The sequence below is a fragment of the Haemaphysalis longicornis genome, unplaced genomic scaffold (genome assembly GCF_048455015.1).
Source record: "Haemaphysalis longicornis isolate Haplotype H1 unplaced genomic scaffold, Haemaphysalis longicornis Haplotype H1 scaffold_3, whole genome shotgun sequence".
In the NCBI taxonomy this organism is placed as follows: domain Eukaryota; kingdom Metazoa; phylum Arthropoda; class Arachnida; order Ixodida; family Ixodidae; genus Haemaphysalis; species Haemaphysalis longicornis.
Genome location: NW_027526335.1, coordinates 36,112,223 through 36,131,707, shown reverse-complemented (window position 1 = coordinate 36,131,707; position 19,485 = coordinate 36,112,223). Strand labels below are relative to the sequence as shown.

At 47.9% G+C, this 19,485-nt stretch overlaps 2 protein-coding genes across 4 annotated transcripts in view; one reads left to right on the top strand and one right to left on the bottom strand.

Moving 5' to 3' along the window:
• The window catches only part of LOC144174294 (uncharacterized), a 59,190-nt gene extending 57,401 nt beyond the window's left edge, over positions 1-1,789 (bottom strand). The window contains exon 1 of one of the 2 annotated variants that reach the window (XM_077702914.1): positions 1,660-1,789. The gene's annotated coding sequence lies outside the window, so the exon portion shown is untranslated. Of the gene's footprint in view, positions 1-1,342; positions 1,556-1,659 lie in introns of those variants that run through there. The other variant, XM_077702913.1, reaches the window with a different exon arrangement.
• Positions 1,790-4,354: 2,565 nt separating this feature from the next.
• Positions 4,355-13,704, top strand: LOC144174292 (short coiled-coil protein B). 2 transcript variants are annotated; one of them, XM_077702909.1, is made up of 5 exons: positions 4,355-4,491; positions 4,718-4,789; positions 8,646-8,750; positions 10,644-10,730; positions 13,311-13,704. In XM_077702909.1, exons 2-5 carry the CDS (start codon positions 4,720-4,722, stop codon positions 13,451-13,453), a joined length of 405 nt encoding a protein of 134 aa, XP_077559035.1. In that variant the 5' UTR covers positions 4,355-4,491; positions 4,718-4,719; the 3' UTR covers positions 13,454-13,704. The 2 variants fall into 2 exon arrangements, with proteins under 2 accessions (XP_077559035.1, XP_077559036.1); XM_077702910.1 differs by having other exon boundaries at positions 4,364-4,516.
• Positions 13,705-19,485: the final 5,781 nt, after the last annotated feature.

Below are 19,485 nucleotides of genomic sequence, written 5' to 3'. Positions count from 1 at the left end.
AAGTGCATTACAAAAACCTGTAATCACCCATCCACTGGCAAATGTTTCCGCAAGTATAAATGCACACGCCATTTCCCTGAGAGGGCAGGATAAGCCAAATAGGGACGAGCTAAAAGTTATAAAGCGCAAAGTGTGCTTTCTGTGTCTTTCCAAACTAAAAGTGTGCGTAGGTTGTTGCTACCGGAAGTGTGAGTGAACCCTTTCTCCCCTTGAGCACTGACGATTTACTCTTGATATATCAGAATTGAGCTCATTCACCAGCGAGGGCGCGTGCAGTCACCGGGGATAACACTCCGCGCTGGGGGGTGCCTCTTTTGCAACTCCATTATTACGTACTGCTGTGCCCGGCCGTCGTCGACACCTACTTATTTGCAAATTTGTGCGCGAGTAAAATAGGGATATGCCATTCGGGGATTCCATTGTGCCGCATGGCATGCGCGTTTAATAATAAACCGAGCCTGGCACCACCGACGCGGCCTATTGCTCGAGCGGCCGAATGCAACTACGCGGGCCCGCCCCGGACGCGTGCTTGGCCTTGACACACAGTTTAACAGTTCGTCCAGCAGGCCTTCTGCGCCACTGAAAGCGTAGTCAAACGACAAAAGTGTAGCTGCATCTGAGCCGCGTTAGCGCCCAACATTTCCTCCTGGCTGGGGAAGCGCCTCTCTGGCGCAACCGCGGCAGCAGTGACCACTGGCGCTTGGGCGATCGCGGCGGCTTTCCTCCCCGTCGAGAGCACGATACCATCGCCGCCGCGGCAGCGGAGTCCCGACCGGCGGCGAAACAACGCACGCACGCGCCGGGGCCGTCGGAATGTGTTTTGCACGCGCTTAAGTAAGCGCGCGCTTCTCGGCCGTCGGTCTTTGCGAAAGCCACGGCTGAAGCGCACGAGTAGGGACAGAGTCTCGGAGCGTCCGCTCGTGCACAGACCTTCCTCGTGCTAGCCCCACCGAGAGACGGGGCACAAACACGCGCGAGCCATCGGGCCGTGCGGAGCCAGAAAGCAAAAGGGGTTCAGATCGCTGGCTCCCACCCGACACCTGACAGAAAAGCGACAGGTTGCTTCCGTGCCAGGCGGGCCCGTACATGGCATTCCCCGAGCTTACATTCCCTGCACGCAAATGATTGTTGCAAGCGATGGCCAAGGTCTTTCAGTGTCTTAAATCTAAACGTAAATAGCCCCTTCCTCTCTCCCACTTTTTCCTTTTAAGTGGCTTACGGTCGTCGTCGTCGTCGTAATGTGCTCGCTGCCGACAGACAAGCAGCACCCGCGGCTTCCGCTTGCCGCGCGTCCAGCGAATTAACCACGAGCTGGGCGTCGAGATGACACTTCGGAACTCACCTTAGTGTCCAGAACGGCCAACTTTTTCCTCGTGGAAAATGAACTCCCCAACATGACAAGTCAAACACGCACGCACGCACATACACACGGACACGCACAAACGGATAGCCAGCGAACAACCCTCGGAGAGCACGGCCAACCAGCGGTTTCCTGGGGATGTGTAGCTAGTGAAAACCCGAGACGCCTGATTCCGTCCGGTCGTGGCTAATGCGGTGGTTTCGTTTCTGGCTTGCGGCGCTCGCGCTCTTCTCCTCCGCTGGCCGCCGCCGGGTGGGGGCTTTTCACTTGGAAGAGCAGTCGAGTGGAAAATTTCTCACCAACTCAAGGAGCTCCAGGTTTGCGCATCTTCACGCCGAGCCAAGCGCCGCTCAGATAAGACGCTGCGAAAATGTATTGGTGTCAGCACCCGTACACCGCGGTGCTGCAGACGCCAAATTATTACGCAATAGCTGCCCTTCATTCGTATGAGCTTGAAATGATTGGAATAATACTTTCTTCTTAAAAAAAACGTACTATTTGCGCGTAGCTAGGGTTCCACCGAGGGAAATGGCAGAAAGTTCTGTGAAAATACTGAACCCTGAATGCAAAAAATAAAGCAAACAGTCATAACACGCGCGAAAGTTCTTACTACTCGGATACCACCCGGCGGATGTTTTTTCACCACTTTCTTTCTGACTCAAAAAATTCTTCGTCTGTTTCAAGACCTACCAGCACCTCCTTTGCTTCCCGAGGTTTTCTTGACTGCCAACCCTTATTTTCTGTCTTATTTCACCGTGCACCTCATTTCCCATTTTCTGATTCACTATATATATATATATATATATATATATATATATATATATATATATATATATATATATATATATATATATATATATATATATATATATATATATATATATATATATATATATATATATATATATATATATATGTACTCGATGTAACGAAACCATATCTTACGAATTTCTCGAACTAACGAAATATATTCAGCGCCATTCCCACTTTAACGTAGGATTTCGAGTTCCACAAGCGCTAAACAAGGGCAAGAAGAAACCGTACAGTTATTAGTTAATTTCTGGAACATAAAAAGAGGTGTCGTGGATGCTGACGACTTGGAAACTGCTGATATGCTAGCTCCTGTGCCCAGCCGCTCCAGGCAGGTTTTTGCCCATGAAGGTTGGCCTATATTGTGCCATAAAACGCATCATCCAGGCAAGGCGCTGGACGCAACTGACTTCTTTGCTGCGGCTCACGAAGGAACTGAGAACTTCGTGAGCCGCAGCAAAAAAAAAAAAAAAAAAAAAAAGAACTGTGATTGTCGTCTGTGAGCGCCGCTCACAGACAACAATCACAGTTCTTTTTTTTTTTTACATGAAATTAATTTCTTTCCCCCAGAACGCCTAGCGTCTTATTGTTATTATTTTCACCGCTGACTTCTAGCGCATAGCTAAACATTATCGGCAGCGCCACGGCTGCCGCATCCCAGCAGCCGAAGGGAGGCGCGCGCCTCACTTAATTCAGTCATCAAATTTATGGAATCGACTGCTTGCAAAGTTAGTCCCGATTTTACGAACTTCTCGATTTAACGAATTAATTAATTCGCGGTTCCCCATGACTTCGTTACTTCGGGTTTTGCCTGTATTTCTAACAACATTGATTTATACGTCTTCTCTGTGTGTGCGTGCATGCGCGCCCGTGTGTGCGTGTGTGTGTGTGTGTGTGTGTGTGTGTGTGTGTGTGTGTGTGTGTGTGTGTGTGTGTGTGTGTGTGTGTGTGTGTGTGTGTGTGTGTGTGTGTGTGTGTGTGTGTGTGCCTGCGCAAATGTGGGTGTGTGGGTGCTTACTTGGCCATTTCTTTATTCATATATTCTTCCACAGCTAGCGCAAACACACAAACAAACCATAAACAAACGTGGCCACACAGACGTTCTTTTAGCATCCTAAACAAACCGCACCGGTATAGCACCGGTGCGCACCGTCTGTCCTCGATAAACCGGAGCGCACCGTCGCGGGGCAATTTTCAGTTTCAGTTCCCCGTCGCGCACCAAGAGAGTCGACGGAGCGCCGGGGAGGAATTCCAAAATGCATTGCGAGCACCGTCTAGGTAGAGTCATAGAGTTTCTCACTGTATATATATTTTATAGGAACTCTATGGGTAGAGTGAACTATGGCCCGCGACTGCAGCGTCAGATTTCCCTCTAGCGTCTCGTACCCCGCGCGGGGCAAACCCTTCAGGATTTCGCCTTCAAGAGTGCTTAGAGAAATCTTCCTGTTTCGTAGTTCAGCTGCGGTAGAGTGTACTAAAATGCGAACGATGCGAACTAGAGTTGCGAACGACGCCGAGAAAGCTTAAAAATCTGGCGTCACCGTCTAGGTAGAGTGAACTAGAATATGGCCTGCGACTGCAGCGCCAGATTTCTTTCTAGCGTCTTGTACCCCACGCGGGGCAAACTCTTCAGAACTTCGCCTCCAAGAGTGCACAAAAAAATCGTCTTGTTTCGAAGTTCAGCTGTGGTAGAGTGTACTAAAATAGGTTCTAGTACAACCTGTTCTAGCACACTCTAGCTGCGGTTTATCTTCAGCTACGGTTCAGTTCGATAAACCGCACCGGTGCACACCGGGGCACACCAGTGCGCCTTTTTATTCTCGATAAACCGCACCGGTGCGCACCGTCTGTCCTCGATAGACACTCGCGCTATTCTTAGGTCTCTTCGATTTGGCCTGCACTTTCTGCACGAGTTCCGAATGAGTTCAGCCAGTTCAGCGCAGGCGCCGCCACTGCAGAACCGGTCCTGCACTTTTGTCGTCTGCTTCTGCACCTCCTCCCTGGGAGGTGCAGGGAAAGCGTGAACTCATCCTGCACTCTCTGCACCGTCGGTAAATCGAAGAGAAAAGTGCAGGCGCCGCGCGCTGCACTCGAAAATCGAAGAGACGAGTGCTGCACTACCTGAATGAGTGCAGCGAGTGCAGTAAAATCGAAGACACCTCTTATTAGGAGTGCGGATAGGGACTGCCGAGCTACACCGAGCTACACTGGCTACACTGCTACACCACCCCGACTTTAGCTTCTCCAAAACGCTCCTCGTTCTGCGGTGCTGTGCTGCAGCGCTTGGCACAGCCAGCACAGCGCGACGCTCACGCTTTGAGGTGCGCGTCATACTTCCTCAATAGCGTGAGAATATTTCGCTTTTGAACTCTTTTATGTAAACCGTGCATGCGTTCTGTTTTATCACCAGGCCTTGTAAACTGCTCTCGTTCTAAGCCTGCGCGCGCGTAGGCATCCGCCCGTCTGCTAGCCTACGCAAATTTTGTCTGCATTACCATTCAGTTTGTGGCTCGGTAAATTGTGTTCTTTCATGTTGTTCATTTCTAGAAATGTCGACCAACAGTGCACGGTTCGAAGATGAGATGAATAGCATCCCGCTGGCCGATGAAGATGCTCAGGGTAAAGAAAACTTCCTCTTCATTTGTTGGACGTTACCCTATGTGGCATGAATGTGCAAAGCTGTTAAACGCCGATATCTGGTGGAAACTGAGCTTCAGTCATCTTTCCTGAAGCAGTGACCCCGTGCAGTGTTGTATGCAAGCAGCGCTTCTTGGCCGCAACGCACGGGTTGAAGTTATGTCAAGAATAGGGTTTTATTGTTTTCTGAACGTACAGTTAATCGTTGAAATTTAAGGTGACCCCCTTAAGGCTTATTTCTTGGAACCGGCGAAGATAGACACCCCAAAATTTGAGATGTGCCTGGAGTGTCTAGCGTACGTCCAAACGTAACTGCAATCATCGCTAAAGTTGCGTTCCGAATGCCTGCAGTTACTATTAGGGATTAATAACTAGCAGTGAATGTGGCTGGCCAAACTGCTTCATGTGGCCACGTGTGGGCCGTTGGGTTAACATGAAGACATGGAGGCCTTTGGACGTAGAGGTGGACGCCAGGCAGGGTCTGACTTCACGTTCAGGCATGACTGCAATCATCACTTCGGTTATGTCTAGAGGCAGCCACAGTTAGGTTCAACCATCTGGAGTTATTCGCAGCAATTATGACTATGAGCGGTATTGGTGTGGCTGGTTGGATAAAGCTCCCGACCGACTGCTCTTGTTGTGGTTTGTGAAGTGTGCTGTGGTCAGGCGGCCGATACAAGGGCGTCTAACATAACTTTTGCGACGATTATGGTTACTTCTGGGTGCAACGCTAGACACAGCCGTAAGAAAAACATGCGTGGAAATTAAGCGCCTCCTAACGGGCTTTTTAACAGCTGTCGAGTCTAGCGAGGCAGGATCTTATATTCTTGCTTGTCGTCGGCTTTGCGGAGTTCACATTGTTGAAATGGAAACAGTTCACCAAGTTCCTCCCGCTGAAGCTTGCCTTTTGCAGCTCCTGAAGCCCACGCAGCAAAGAATAACCACTGTGAAACTTCTACTACACAAATGGGGACACATAATCAAGAGATTCACACAGACAAGTGTTTGAAGCAAATAGCTTTATGTAATCGGAAAAACACACTTCAAAACCCTACAGCACTGCACACAACAACGCGAGAACCACCAAGCTTGTACCCCTGTCACACGGGCACTTTCAATCGCGATTGAATTGATTAAGATCGAGCTCAATCCAGTTTGGGCGCTGCTGCACGCCAATTTCAATCGTGATAGAGCCCAATCTCGCTCGAACACAATCCTGGTTTCTCAAGCACGATCGGACGAAAGTGATGGTACTACGTCCGCGCTGACTAATGGCAAAGAAGTTGACAACATCAAGTATCGGCAGAAATTGTATCAAATAACTTGACCCAACTAAGTATGGGTAACATTCATTTAACGTATACTTATGACCGTGCAAGGTTACCAGATGCTGGCTGCGAAGTACATATTTGGCGCCGTCTGGTGTACGAGAGTGCAACCGGTGCAACTTCTCAATCGGGATTGAACCGTGCTGCGTAGCGGCGGCGGTGTGTCGAGCGCGCTCGAAAAGTCAATCGTGCTTTGCTTCAATCCAGATTGAAAGTGCCCGTGTGACAGGGGTATTAGTGTTGATAATGCCGCCTACTATTTGGTCGATAACAGCGTGCATGTTCTTCAGGCAGGTAAAGAAGGTTTCCTAGTGGTTCTACCAGATGGTGTGTGTTTAGAAAAGGTCTTCTGGCAGTTGCAAGATGCTTAATTTGAAGATTACACAGAAAGGGTAGCAGGGCTGTTGAAATGGGCTCCAAAGTAGACACAGAGGCATTCAGGGGGTTTCAAGAGGAAAAGGGCTAAGGTTTGCATCCCAAGTATCCACTTACAAACAAGCTGCAGCGCCTCGACATGAAGCCAGATCCCTCCCTGTGCCAGGATCCATGTCCCAGACCATTCTAGGCTGATCAGGAACGGCATGTGGTTGCTTGCTTTCAGTCAGCCTCGCTTAGACCTTGCTTTCCCTCACTGGAAGAAGCGTTCGGTCAATGTTAAATGTTCTGCAGCAGCGTGTGGCAGCTCAATAGAGGGGCTACAACACGAAGCGGAACCCACAACTGGGAGAGAGCAGGTTGAGCGGAGAACACCGTAACGTTTGTGTACGCGGCCTCTTCCACAGGCTAAAGTAGTTGGCAGGAAGCTGACAGTAGGGGTGGCACTACCGACAAAGAATAAAATGGCAACTGGTTGAAACAAATTGAAGGGCAAGGATTCGTTGAAGTAAAGGACACCTGTACTGTACGGCATAAGCATCAACTTGTTGATTCTACGAAGAATGTGGTATACAGTTGAACCTCATTATAACAAACACGGATATAGCGAATTATCAGCGAATTACCAACTAAATACAAACTTTAGTTGTTCGCGCTTTATTTTAATGACATAGTCTTTTATAACGAAACTGAAACCACGAGAGCCGCGTGCGATATCGGATATAACGAAGAAATATTTTACCAGGCTACATATTTGATACAGCTACATGAAAAAAAAACCCGTCCTAAACTGCAGTAGTACAGGGGCCCTTTTGTTCGCGGTCACTGTGGAACACTTTATCCTACTCAGTGCTGTAAGTAGCCACCAAACAAAGATCACATCCTTCATCAAAGAAATAGGGATGAAGGCCTGTGTTGTCAAGTGAACTTTGTTCTGTTGTAATTTCTTGTACTCGTGTCTTGGTGCATTGAGCTTGAAATGCAGCAAGGAGAAAGGTAAGGGTTACCTTGTTTATAGTGGATTCAAAGCCTAAAAGAATTAATTTTTGAATTAAGTATTTTGGACGAACCAGATTTTCGATTTGTTAGAGCCGATTTTTACCTCTACTGTTACGAATTTCGGATACGACCAACAAATTTGCTGTCCCGATACTACTTCCTTATAACGAGGTTCGACTGTATAACATCCCTATAATGTCTGGGCATGGATACTTTGGACAAACCAGCAGGCGTGTGAATATCAGTCTGAGACAGCACGTCTAGTTTGGAAAGATGGCCATGCACCCAGTTGGCCACGCCATGTAACGCAGGTAGGGGCACACCTTGCTTCAAAAACACCGTAATACTATTGTTCAAATGTTACATCCAAACACAGAGGGAGGTTGTTCAAGCTTTTTGCATTTCCAGCGCGAAAAACAAAAACAAAAAAAGATTGTGAGCCGACCATTCTCACTGTTAGATAAAAAGATGTCGTTACTTACTCACATCTATACAAGGCAGGGAATTTTACGTGTTGCTGTGTGTGCCATAGGTGGTTTTTTGCACTGTTGTGTGCAGCGCTGTAAGTTATTTGAGTATGTTTGTCTGATAATATAAAAGCTGCTTGGGTATCTTGTCTGGGTTCACTGTGGTGCCTAAGAAAATCCAGTTTTGTTGAAACCATGCCTCGATGTCTTGCCGTTCCCGTGTGAAGCCCAAAGCGCATCAGAACAGGGGAAATGAGGCAACCCTATTTTTTCTGGCATGCTGGTCTTGCACGGGGACAAAGCAGCACATTTGCTGTGGGTGCAGACCGCCAGCAGTCCCATTAAGCTATTGGTCATGCCACTTGAGCCATCGGCCTTTTTGTCACTTAGACTGCTGCTGATCAGATAAATCGGGGTCACAAAAAATTTTACCGGCGAGTGTTTTTCAGATTTATCCAAAAACACAGAACCCTAGTTAGTGTAGTTTTTGTGCATTGTCTGTCCATTGCAGTACTCGAAGAAGACCACAAGAACAAAATATTGCTGTGCTTGTGGCTTCACTGCCGTTTAGTGCATAATAGCACTGGGAGCCAGCATACGGTTGAGTGTAGCGGGGTGAATGTCTGGTTGGCGGTGAGGGAAGTTAGAGCAAGCTCCTCTGTGGCGCAGACGAGAGCGAGACGTCGGCCTGCAGCAGTGCGGTGGGGGCGCAGAGCATCGAGTCCATCCCGTCCACGTACACCAATGGCAGCAGCAGCCCAGCAGCACTGGCCGGTGAGTGGCTGCTTGCACTCCGGGGGCCAAGCAGATTGGCCAAGTAGGTGCATTTGAACAGGCCAACCGCATGAGCTGTACCAAGAAATGTCCAAAGCCACGGAGGAAAGAAAGGAGTCCTGACGTCACCCTTTGTGCAGCCGCTGTGCCCTTTTATGCTTGTATGTATTTTGCACGCACCTTCTCCGCCTTTGCTTGCTCCCCTGTCGTCTCTGCCTGCCCACCATTGGCTACACCCGTGTGTTTGAGATTTCGGCGCAAGTTAAAGGTCCCCAGGTGGTCATAATTAATTCGGAGCCCTCGTCGCCTGTGTAGGGTCGGCTCGTTAAACCTCATAATCAGTCAACCACCATTGGCTACTGGCTGGGCTGCACAGTGACCTAGGACCTCGGTGGGCTGCCTTCGCTGCTGTTACTAGAATGCAGTTCCCAGTGACCTCTGATGGGCGTGAAAAAACCATGCTCCTTCCTCCGCACTTCTGCCTACGCGCTGGTGGCCACCAGGGCTTTTTTCCTCCATGCCAAAAGCAAACGACACCTTGCCTCTGTGCTGGCGCTTTGCTGTGGCCAGCACAGAGGCAAGGTAGAGAAGCACATCAGACTGTGTCCTGTGAGAGACATCACTGGCCCCACCGTTGAGGACACAAGACCATGGCTGCTAGTGGGACCATTTTCGAGAGGGCACTTGTGAAGGGTGAACCAAATGGTGTTGTGGCAGGCGGCGACTCGCAACAGAGGTGCATAACCCCCTCTTCACGCCAGCACACTGTACAAAGACCCACACTGGAGGAGTGGCAGCGTTTGTGTCCCCTTCCTTCTCTCTGTGTGTTTTCATGTTGCACTGGTTTGAGAAATCCATCTCGCTTGTCATTAAATGTTCCAGCAAGGGCAGTTTGCATTGCCTGTGGAAGCAGTTGCTCATGTAGGGGAATTATGGGCTCACAAGATGATCACGACTTCTCTAGCCACAATAGATTGGATTATTGGATTGCCCTTTGTTAAGGCAAGGCCATAATAGGCATGGTGTGAAAAATTGTGCAATATGGGCACCGCCACAACAGGATGACCGAGTTGTTTGCACCGGCCACACGTATAGATCTCATAGTTGTCTTCACAAAAGATTTTTCAGGTAAGCAAAAGAAAACCAAGAATTATGTGAGACGCCTAGTACAATCGCTGCCACGGTGCACTGTTGTACTGGAAAGACATGCCAAAGAAGACATGCCAGGCAGCAAAGCAGACTCGTTTCTAATTTGGGTGCGAGGGACCAGTAATGCTCCGCTTACTTTCAAAACAGCCTGTCATTGTCGTTCCTGCCTGGAGGCATGACAGCCCGCTTTCGTTGGGTTACTTGCTACATTTTAAGGATACAAAAGGGATTTGCTTTTCTCCACTGATTTCAGAAGGGAGACCAAGCCTAGGACATTTCATGCGTAGCGCAAGATCGATTTATTCGCTAAGCTAGGGGAGGAACACTGCAAACGCTGTCCTCCGTCGGTGTGCAGGTCTGTGAAGGTATGCCAAAAGGACTCGACAGTAGTGGTTTCTCTGCCTAAATTTGATGTGCCTTGGATGCAGAACTTGTGTTTTTATAAAGTCCTAATTATAGTATGCTTTCAAGGAAAGCTTTTCAGCCAACGCTGAGAAAATAGCAATGAAGGAGGCTTGCACTGAAATGTTGCAAGGTGGTGGCGACGCACCATCCCCAAGCACCTCAAATGAGGCGGCGAAAAACAGCCTCGTCTCAAAGGAAAAGCCCCAGCCTAGCACTACCTGTTTTGCAGAGCCATGCATCATGATTACCCTGGCTCCGTAAAGGTTCACAAAGGGAAGCACAACACAAAGGCATTGGTTGCAATTGCTGGCTGTCTGCGTGCCGATTTTTCTTTGACAGCCCTGGATCCAGACATGAGTCCGGACGAGGCTGAAGAAAAAGCCCGGCTGATTTCACAGGTGCTGGAGCTTCAGAACACGCTGGACGGTGAGTCTGTCTCTCTGCTTCCTAATCTCCCACTGGCCGCTGTGCCAGCTGGCAGAGGAGGTCGACCAGAAAGACGTGCACTGCATCTCCCCTATTGCCCTCGTAAAATAATGCAACTCGTCTTCGTGCAGTCTCGCTGCCTGCTTTAGAGGAACTGGCTTCCCCAACTTTGAGAAAAACTGAGGCTGGACCTTTTTTTATTTTGTGAATTTTAATTTTGCAGATGTAGTTAGTAATGTAGATGTTGATGTCGGGGGGGGGGGGGGGGGGGGTGCACCAAGGAGTGCAACAATCAAGCAACAAGCTAAATTTCAGGATTTTTATTTTCCCACTTGTTGCAGGAGACCAAAAAAACTGCTGGAAGCTAAAAAAGAACTTCAGGCAGTGCTCTTGCACAAAGCCAGGAAGTTGGGGAAAATACTGCGTTCCCTGCTTAAATTGTTTTTTTTTTTTTTTTCCCCTTGCAGTGTGTGCATGGTGTCAGGAGGAATGAGTGTTCACTAGGGAACTGGTAACTGGCATATGCGCGCACATTTAAAGGAAGACTGAAGTGATTTGTAAACATTGCGGGATTAGTAGCGCAAATTGTAGTCCAGAGTCCATAGACCATGTTTCGACCACTCTGAGTGAGTTTACGCGAATTTATTTAGTAGAAAAATCAATTCGAAAATGCTATCCTCCTCTCTGCATCCTCGCCCATTTTCTGTGGCGTTTTCGTGTGACGTCAGGAGGCGATGACTTAGCTTGGCTTGACTGCACTACTGCACGGCTCGCCGACCTTCCGACAGAGCCAGTCGGCCCAGCGTTTCTGCCGGCCGCCGCCGGGTCGTTGCAATTCATTCGCTCAGCTGAAACTAAGCCACGACACATTTGTGAATGGAAGGATGTGCGTTTCTTTAGTTTGTAGTTTCTTTAGTTTGTACACTGTATCAAGCTCCAAGTCCAAATCGCTCCACACAAGCGCACATTTGGCGCTTCGCTGACTGGTACGCTAGTAGGAAAATCTCAGGCCACTTGAAGGCGGTAGGTCAGCGAAGTCAATATAGGCACTAAGGAAGTAAAATCAACTGATACTTTTACTGTACAGCATAAAACTAGGGAGCAGAAAGCACTTTTTTTGCACTGTGAGAACAAGCACAGCAGTCAGCAGCACGACTACGCATCTGCGAACGCTTTTCCATCTAAGAAATGCAATTGCTAGACATGAGATATTGTGGAAATTTGGGGGACGCTTACTGCACGAACGCTATACAACAAATAGTCACCTAAGCTATTTGAAATGGTAAAACTAAATAAAAGTGTAAACTGGGGCCGAATTCTCTAAAACGACGGGGCGTCGTTTTGAAACGACGGGGTAGCGCCATGCAAATGCATGTGTTGTGGGGTTGGAGCCGTCGCTTTGAGGAGGTGTGCAAGGGCTGTGAGCCGCAGAAAAGCACTGTGGCGAGGGCGTGAAGTGACACCCACTGGCCCCCATCGTTTCACTTGTTGCTTCACGCCCTTGCCACAGTGCTTTTCTGCGGCTCACAGCCCTTGCACACCTCCTCAAAGCGACGGCTCCAACCCCAGAACACATGCAATTGCATGGCGCTACCCCGTCGTTTCAAAACGACGCCCGTTTTTTAGAGAATTCGGCCCCTGGTTATACATTATATACCTCGTATTTACAATGCCGGCAGCGCTGGTCCGTGGCCGAGTGGTCTGGAGCGCTATGCTTGCTATTTTGCAAGTTGCAAGTTAGAATCCCCGATGCTACTTTTTTTTTTTTTTGCAAGTTGATTTTTTCGTTTTTGGCCGATGTTTTCTATACTGAGTTCACCATTTTTGGGCCGTAACGTTCACTGCTCCACGAGCAAGTTCGCAGAACGCACGGAGACTCACACTGACGCGCTAGCGAGTTCTCGTTGGCGTGCTGTTGCCATAAGCACAGACTGCTTGCGGGCAGTGGGCACAGGCCAAAATCAGCAGACCCTTTGCCTGGTTGCGAACACGCTTTTTACGATACAGGCATGAGTGAGGCAAGCTCCAAATATGGGGGAAAAGCGCATGACATTTGAGCGTCTGCAGTGACGCGGAGGACGTTCATCGCTGCGTAGGCCTCGGCTAGTGATTGCTACGATTCCAAGCCATCGTGGGAGGCTTATCATAGGCATTTTACAGCCAAGAACATGGCAGAAACGCGGTATGACGATTACTGAGATATTACTGAGATATCCGGAATGCCCATCCAACGATAACGTTGGATGTCAAGCATGTTGTTTTACAGAACCGAAACCGAAACTTGTTTGAATGCTAATCTTGGACATCCTCCAATCACGGTGCACCTCCTTCCGACGTCACAGCGTTTAGTTGGTGCGGCCGTTGCAGACCGCGCATGATAGTTTTTCTTGTTTCGCGCTTTATAAAATAAAATAATTACCGACTTGTCAACCGGATAAACGATGAAAAGTGTGTTAATTTGAGCCAGTCTACGCAGTGCGAGCAAAAACGGGAGCTTGACAAATTCACTTCAGTGTCCCTTTAAAAGCCTCCTGCACCAGCAGCATGAGGGGGCAAAGGCCTGGTGGTGTGTGTGTGCAGACCTGTCGCAGCGCGTGGACAGTGTCAAGGAGGAGAACCTGAAGCTCAAGTCGGAGAACCAGGTGCTGGGCCAGTACATCGAGAACCTCATGTCAGCCTCCAGCGTATTCCAGTCCACGTCGCCCAAGGCCAAGAAGAAGTGAGCGTGCCCCCTCCCGCCTGGGCATGCCCCCACCACTGCTGTTGGCCAGAAGCCGCCCCAGCACAAGCCACGGCTGAACGGCCCTGCCCACCCGTGCCCACAGCAGGTCGTTGGGCTGAGGTGGCCGCTTCTGGATACTACGTGTTCGCTGCTACACAGCACTCTAGTCATGCGCAATTGTCAGACGCTGCTGCTGTTTCCGTGTATCTTGCGCGATCTCAATAAAGGACAACGCTTCCTGCCACACAAGAAGGGCAGTGTCTCATTGTGGCCGTTTCCTTGTCCAAAGATGTCACTCTTAGCTCTTTATCTGCACAAGCACGAAAGTCAGTATCCACAAATACAACGCACTGTTCACGCTAGAGAATTCTTACAAATGAGACAATTGTAGTCATTTTAGTAAGAAAGAAAGGAGGTATGTGCCACTGAGCAAGTTCTTGCACACACACAGAGACATGGAAAAAAAGCTGACCAACTAGAAGCCGACAGCTTTGCTGTGAGAGACTTTGGGTAGAATAACAGCTGCCACCCGCAGCCAAGGCACCAACTTGGTGTTCTCTGTTGCTCCCCATTATTTTCATTGCCTTCCCACGGTTGAGCGAGTTTTATTCCTCCTGATGCAAAACAATGGCAGCATACAATAACCAGCACAAATTTGAAAGTTTGTGTAGCACATATGTTTGTTCTGCAAAAAGAAAAAGAACCTACTTGCTTAAAAATGTGTGAACAATAAAGGGCTGAGCCTTTATCCCTTTGTATGATGTTGCCCAATCTAGACTAACAGCCAGGCTTTCAAGTTGGTTTTTCGCACATTCCAAGGCGAAAATCCCCCTGCCACGTCTCTAAAGGTTTTAAAGGGTTAAGAAAGTAAGTTCACAGTTATCCTTAATAAAAAAAGTCCCGGGCCATCTCCACTCACGTGAAACCTGGGAAGGGGCAAAGCATGCAGTGTGTAACTGTATTCCTGGCGCCTTCGCATTTTTGCCAATGGAGATGAAACCATTGGGGGGTAGAGGTATACAGCTCTGCTGTAAGTGTCTTATCTTTGAAGCAAAAAGCTCTCCCGCACAGGCGTAAACAAGTGTCCCGGTGTTTCTTTAGTACGTGTTACGTTCTAGCACAAGGCGTAAATGAGTTTACCCATGTTTTAGTTACGTCACTACGTGAACCGACGATTACGACGATGATGACTACAAAAGATGCCGACAGCTCCAGTGGGGCTTCGCCCCTAAAAGAGTTGTTTATAAAGGATCTACAACATACGCAATACTTCGCAAGCCAGAAGCTTGACAGATGGAATGCAAGGCTCAGTCACCCAAGTACTTGTGCAGGTGCAACATCCAACGAAGTGGCATCAGAACTGTGATAGTGAAGAGCTTTTTTTTTACTATAGCTAGCATACAGCTGCCTTTAACACTTTGAGTTTTAATTGTTTGCCATAATATGGACTGGAAAATGGTCTGTAGCAATGCATTGTCAAAGGCACCAATTTGCATTTTCCAGTTTCAGTTCCTGCTACCATCCACAGCCTGAATCAAGATTGGTCACTGTGTTGTCCGAACAAGGAAGTGTTGTTGCCATGGTCGCTTCTCTGTGCAAGCAGCCCTGAGGCGTATTTCGCAGGCGGCACAAAAGGGAACCGGAATAGCGGCCCACTCGCTGGAGCACTGAAGGGGGCGGAGAAGGTGGGGAGCTGCAGGGCTGCATTGAGGTTGAGCACTGCACAAGGGCAAACTTGTGCCTCATAGTTTTCTTTTTCCTGTATTGTGAGCTTTAGGTGAGCAGTAAAAGTAATGCAGCGCAACACATGTTGACATGGCTAAGCAGTGAACAGATAAGTATTGTACTGAAAATACAGCAGTATATACTTCGAACTATTTCGGGAATTTAGATAAAAATATCTTTCAACTCCATAATAGAAATTACCAAAACAACAAAATTTAAATAGGAAAATGCATATTTTATACTGGCCAAAAATAAAGTCCCGTCTTTCCTTGCACCTTTAAGTTTCCAACAATGCGGCATTACTGACAACACTACTTAACTTCTTGCGATCTACCTGATAAAACGGTGGCTAACGCAACCATTCAAATTACAGAAAATACCACGACACTATCCGCAGGGCAAACTTTGGTGGCACACGTTCTTGCTCGCCAGCTCATTTGTACCAAGTGGGCCACTGAAAGTGCAGCAAAGCCTTCACAGTAGTTAGCTTTTCCCATTGTGTTGTGAACATCAAATGCGCAGGTATTAGCCCTGACACATGGATCCTAAATTTCGCACAGTTTAGTTGCCACAATTTTTTTCTAGTCGCGAATGATAACTAGTCATGAATGAATGCTGGCCACAACAACAAAGAAAATAAAAAAGGTGTCCGTTTCGAAACACACACACGGAGTTTCCAAATTCGGTCTTGTGTGAAATTGTAGGGGCTAGCTTAGCCTGGCATTGTACACTTTTGCCACAACAACAAAGAAAATAAAAAAGGTGTGTTTCGAAACATGCACACGGAGTTTCCAAATTTGGTCTTGTGTGAACTTGTAGGGGCTAGCTTAGCCTGGCATTGTACACTTTTGGTGGCACTGCTCTTGCTGTCAAGGAACAGGGGTTCCTACGGTATACAGAGTGTGCGAAATGCAAAGAGAGCGTGCTGCTCTACTGCGGCAGCGCTACCATTGCTACAGCCTGTTAGACAAGCGTTCACCATGGCGAACAATGTAATCCAGCCAGCTGGATTTCACCATACTGGCAGCTCCGGATTTTTCATTAGCGAAAACGATCAAATGGGCATGATGCTTCTCAAGAGCAAACACGTTTCAACACATCTGAGCAATGCCACGATGCACAGAACTGCACTGTCAAAAGACGCTGCATCTGTTAAGCGAACAAAAATACAACAAAAAAAGAAGTCTTACACTCCCGCAATTGAGCTTTGTTGCCATTTTTATTTAACTTTAGCACTTTACTTGTAAACGTTAGTGTAACTGCCTCGAGCAATAGCCGGTCTGACAAAAAAAAAAAAAAAGAACTAAAACTAGGCAACACAGAAACGCTAGTGCACGCTGGTCCGTTCTTGTGTACCCTGCACCCACGAACCAATGCATGCTTATTTGAGGGGGGGGAAAAACATGTTTGTGTTTTGACGAGGGTAGCTCAACAAACTGACAGTCGGGGTCCACAAGATTCTCAGTGAGATGGTACTTACTGTGCGCGAAAGTAAATTTGAAAAAGGTGGCTACTGCAGTATCCACCACGTGCACAGTGCGCTAAGAAAGAATTACGTCTTTACTGCTGCTCCTGTATTTGTTCTAGGGTGCGCACAATTAAGAGCTCCGTTTGTTGTCCTCCTTAGCACATTGTCCGTAGGCAAAACCAAACGTGATTAACAGACACCAGGGCAAGTCCTGTGAAATGATCTGCAAACAAAATTCAGCTAAACCTGGATGTAACGAAGTCGACAAAGTTTTGAAATTTTCCGTTACATGCAGGTTTTCGTTACAAGCAGGTGTCGAGCTAACTCAAGGGAAGGAAGCAGAAATGAAGCCAAAATTCTAGACAATGGTGAACTCATCGTTCATGAATTCACTTCCCAGTGAAAAACCGCGAGAGTTGCGCCTGCTGCTTTTGCACGAGCTTAGGCACGACACGGTGCTCCCAGGAAGCAGAGTCACTTACCCCCGTATTAACAAATGCAACTTAAGTATCACTTTTTCCCTTTGACACCTTTCGGTGTCTTAACCCGTTTCAAAAACCAAATGTGTGCTGAAGGGTCGCTTTTTTGAGAACTTGATGCTCTTTACCGCACTCAAAATTGTTGAGAGGGTGCCAGCTGGGATACTGTACCGGGCAGAGACATTTTTCTTTTTTGCCTGCGGAGACGGCCTTTATAATTGTGAGCTTGTCTTAAAAAGACACAACTTTTCATTTTCTGGCAGCCCGATTCATCACCGATACACCAATACCACAGCAGTGGAGACGCGAGACTACACGCCGACAGGACAGCCAAGCACCTCGAAGCTTATGTTTTGTACCGAAAGTGCACTCGCACGTGGAAACGCACAGTAGTTTGTGGTACAGGTGAAATAAAAACCTGAAGCGCAGTTGCTCCTGCCACCTGGTGTAGGGTCACGCTACACATGCAAAATCAGAAGTGGATGCTACACTTGCCACGGGATGGCGTTAGCCCCTCCAGTCATCGTTATAATCATGACACATTTTAAGAGATTCTAGACGCTTTCATTGCTGCTGGCTGCTTACAGTAGTGCTAGTATTCACTAAATTATTTATTTCCTTGGCCAATCTTTCAGTAAAATAAAAAACAATGACCGATCAGCTGATTTCATTATATCAAGGTTACCTGCGGCAAAGTTTCGTTACATCGAGGTCGCAAAGACAAGCTTCAATGGGGGTGGCAATGGGAAATTTAAAAATTTGTTAAATCCAGGAATTCGTTACACAGAGGTTCGTTACATTCAGGTTTAACTGTACTACTTTGCCTGGTATGCTCCAACAGAGGTCTATTTTTGTCAAACAATATTCTTTGTTTGTACTCTGGCTTAGTAATGTTGCAAGGTGGTGTTCAAACGTTTTCCCTTATTCCACTAAGAACCAAACTTCCTTTACCTTCTTTTCTGTTTCCACATTTCTTCTTCACTCACTCTTTACAGTATTCCAGTGATTTGTTGACCTTTTCCTAGCAATGTCCCAGTCGTCCTCCATGTCACCACAAGTCAGTTAACGGGTAACCGCATGCAGCAACGGCGACGAGCGACACGAAAAACATAACCTAATGGGCACAGCAAACAGGTAGTGTAGGCGACAGCGACATGCGAAAAAATGAATACACAGGCCGCCCAAAGTGGCGACAGTGGCAAGCGATGGGCCGCCACCGTCGCTTGCTTTTTGCTGGCCAAAAGCAGCCCACAAGTGTGCAGCAGTGACAAGCAACCAAGGCGAGGGCATTGGCGGCAGTGTATTGATTTTTTTTCCACTTGTTGCTGTTACCCACACCACCTGTTTGTTCTACCCAATGAGTTATAGTGTTCGCGTCGCTTGTCGCCGTCGCTGCATGCAGTTGCCCCTTTAAGATTCTATGGTTTATTACTTTTTCTCCTAGCTCTCCGACTTTGGTTAGGACCCCAGGCACACCAGGACTACTGCATCCTTGCACAATTGTTGAACCAGACTAACTGGGGGTACCACAGAGCCACTGCGATGAACTGTCAACATTGTTCAGTGTCACAAGCTCCCACTTTCAACACCAGTGTGCTGTACGTGTCTGCTTTCCACCAGAGTGGCAGCATGCATAGAATGCCAGCACAGAATAAGCATTGTGCATTTTTCAAAGCCATCAAACATTAGCTGGGAAAGCAAAGCACTGTCCAGCGCCCAAGTGCAAGGGCGTCTCTGCCAGCCACTTGCACTTCTTTTACTTCTGCCAAATTTACTTTAATCAAAGTTGGCTTTCTACGATTTAACCAATGTAATACAATTTCCAGCCTGACACTACAGCACCACTTGCCAATTGTAAACAACCAGCCGGTTACTACACTGGCAACGGTACACCAAGAGCGATGTCAACGGCATCTGCGCTAAGCACCATTGAGGAGTTTGTGTGATGAATTCTGAGCATTTGGAATTCTATTTTGTGGCGAACAACATTGCGGATGGCAACGAGAAGTGGCAGTTTTGTGCACAACCTGCAGAACAGGAATGTTATTCGCTCACTCTGCTCGCTGGCTGCGGCGCCTGCCAGACCAACTCGAAGTTGAATCTGCCCTTCAGCGCATTCAACGGTTTTTCAAATAGAGTTATCGCAGAGCGGAAAACTGGTCCCAGGATGATGTCCGGTACACCTGCGCATGTGTACAACCAGTTTGTTTGCCTCTGCGCACGCGCAGTAGCGCCGGTCACCTACCGGATACCGTTCTGGGACCGAGCCTCCGCGGCTATAACTCTTAACAACAGGCAAGAACCCTGCTGCGCACCAGCAGCGTGTAACGTTGGACAAGTACAAAAGGCTGGCACTGCAAG

What these genes read in the sequence shown, in the direction of transcription:
- LOC144174292 (XM_077702909.1), top strand. Translation starts at nt 4,720, where the DNA reads ATGTCGACCAACAGTGCACGGTTCGAAGATGAGATGAATAGCATCCCG. An exon ending in GGCCGATGAAGATGCTCAGG is followed by an intron (nt 4,790 to 8,645) that starts GTAAAGAAAACT and finishes TCTGTGGCGCAG; the next exon opens with ACGAGAGCGAGACGTCGGCC. An exon ending in GCTTCAGAACACGCTGGACG is followed by an intron (nt 10,731 to 13,310) that starts GTGAGTCTGTCT and finishes GTGTGTGTGCAG; the next exon opens with ACCTGTCGCAGCGCGTGGAC.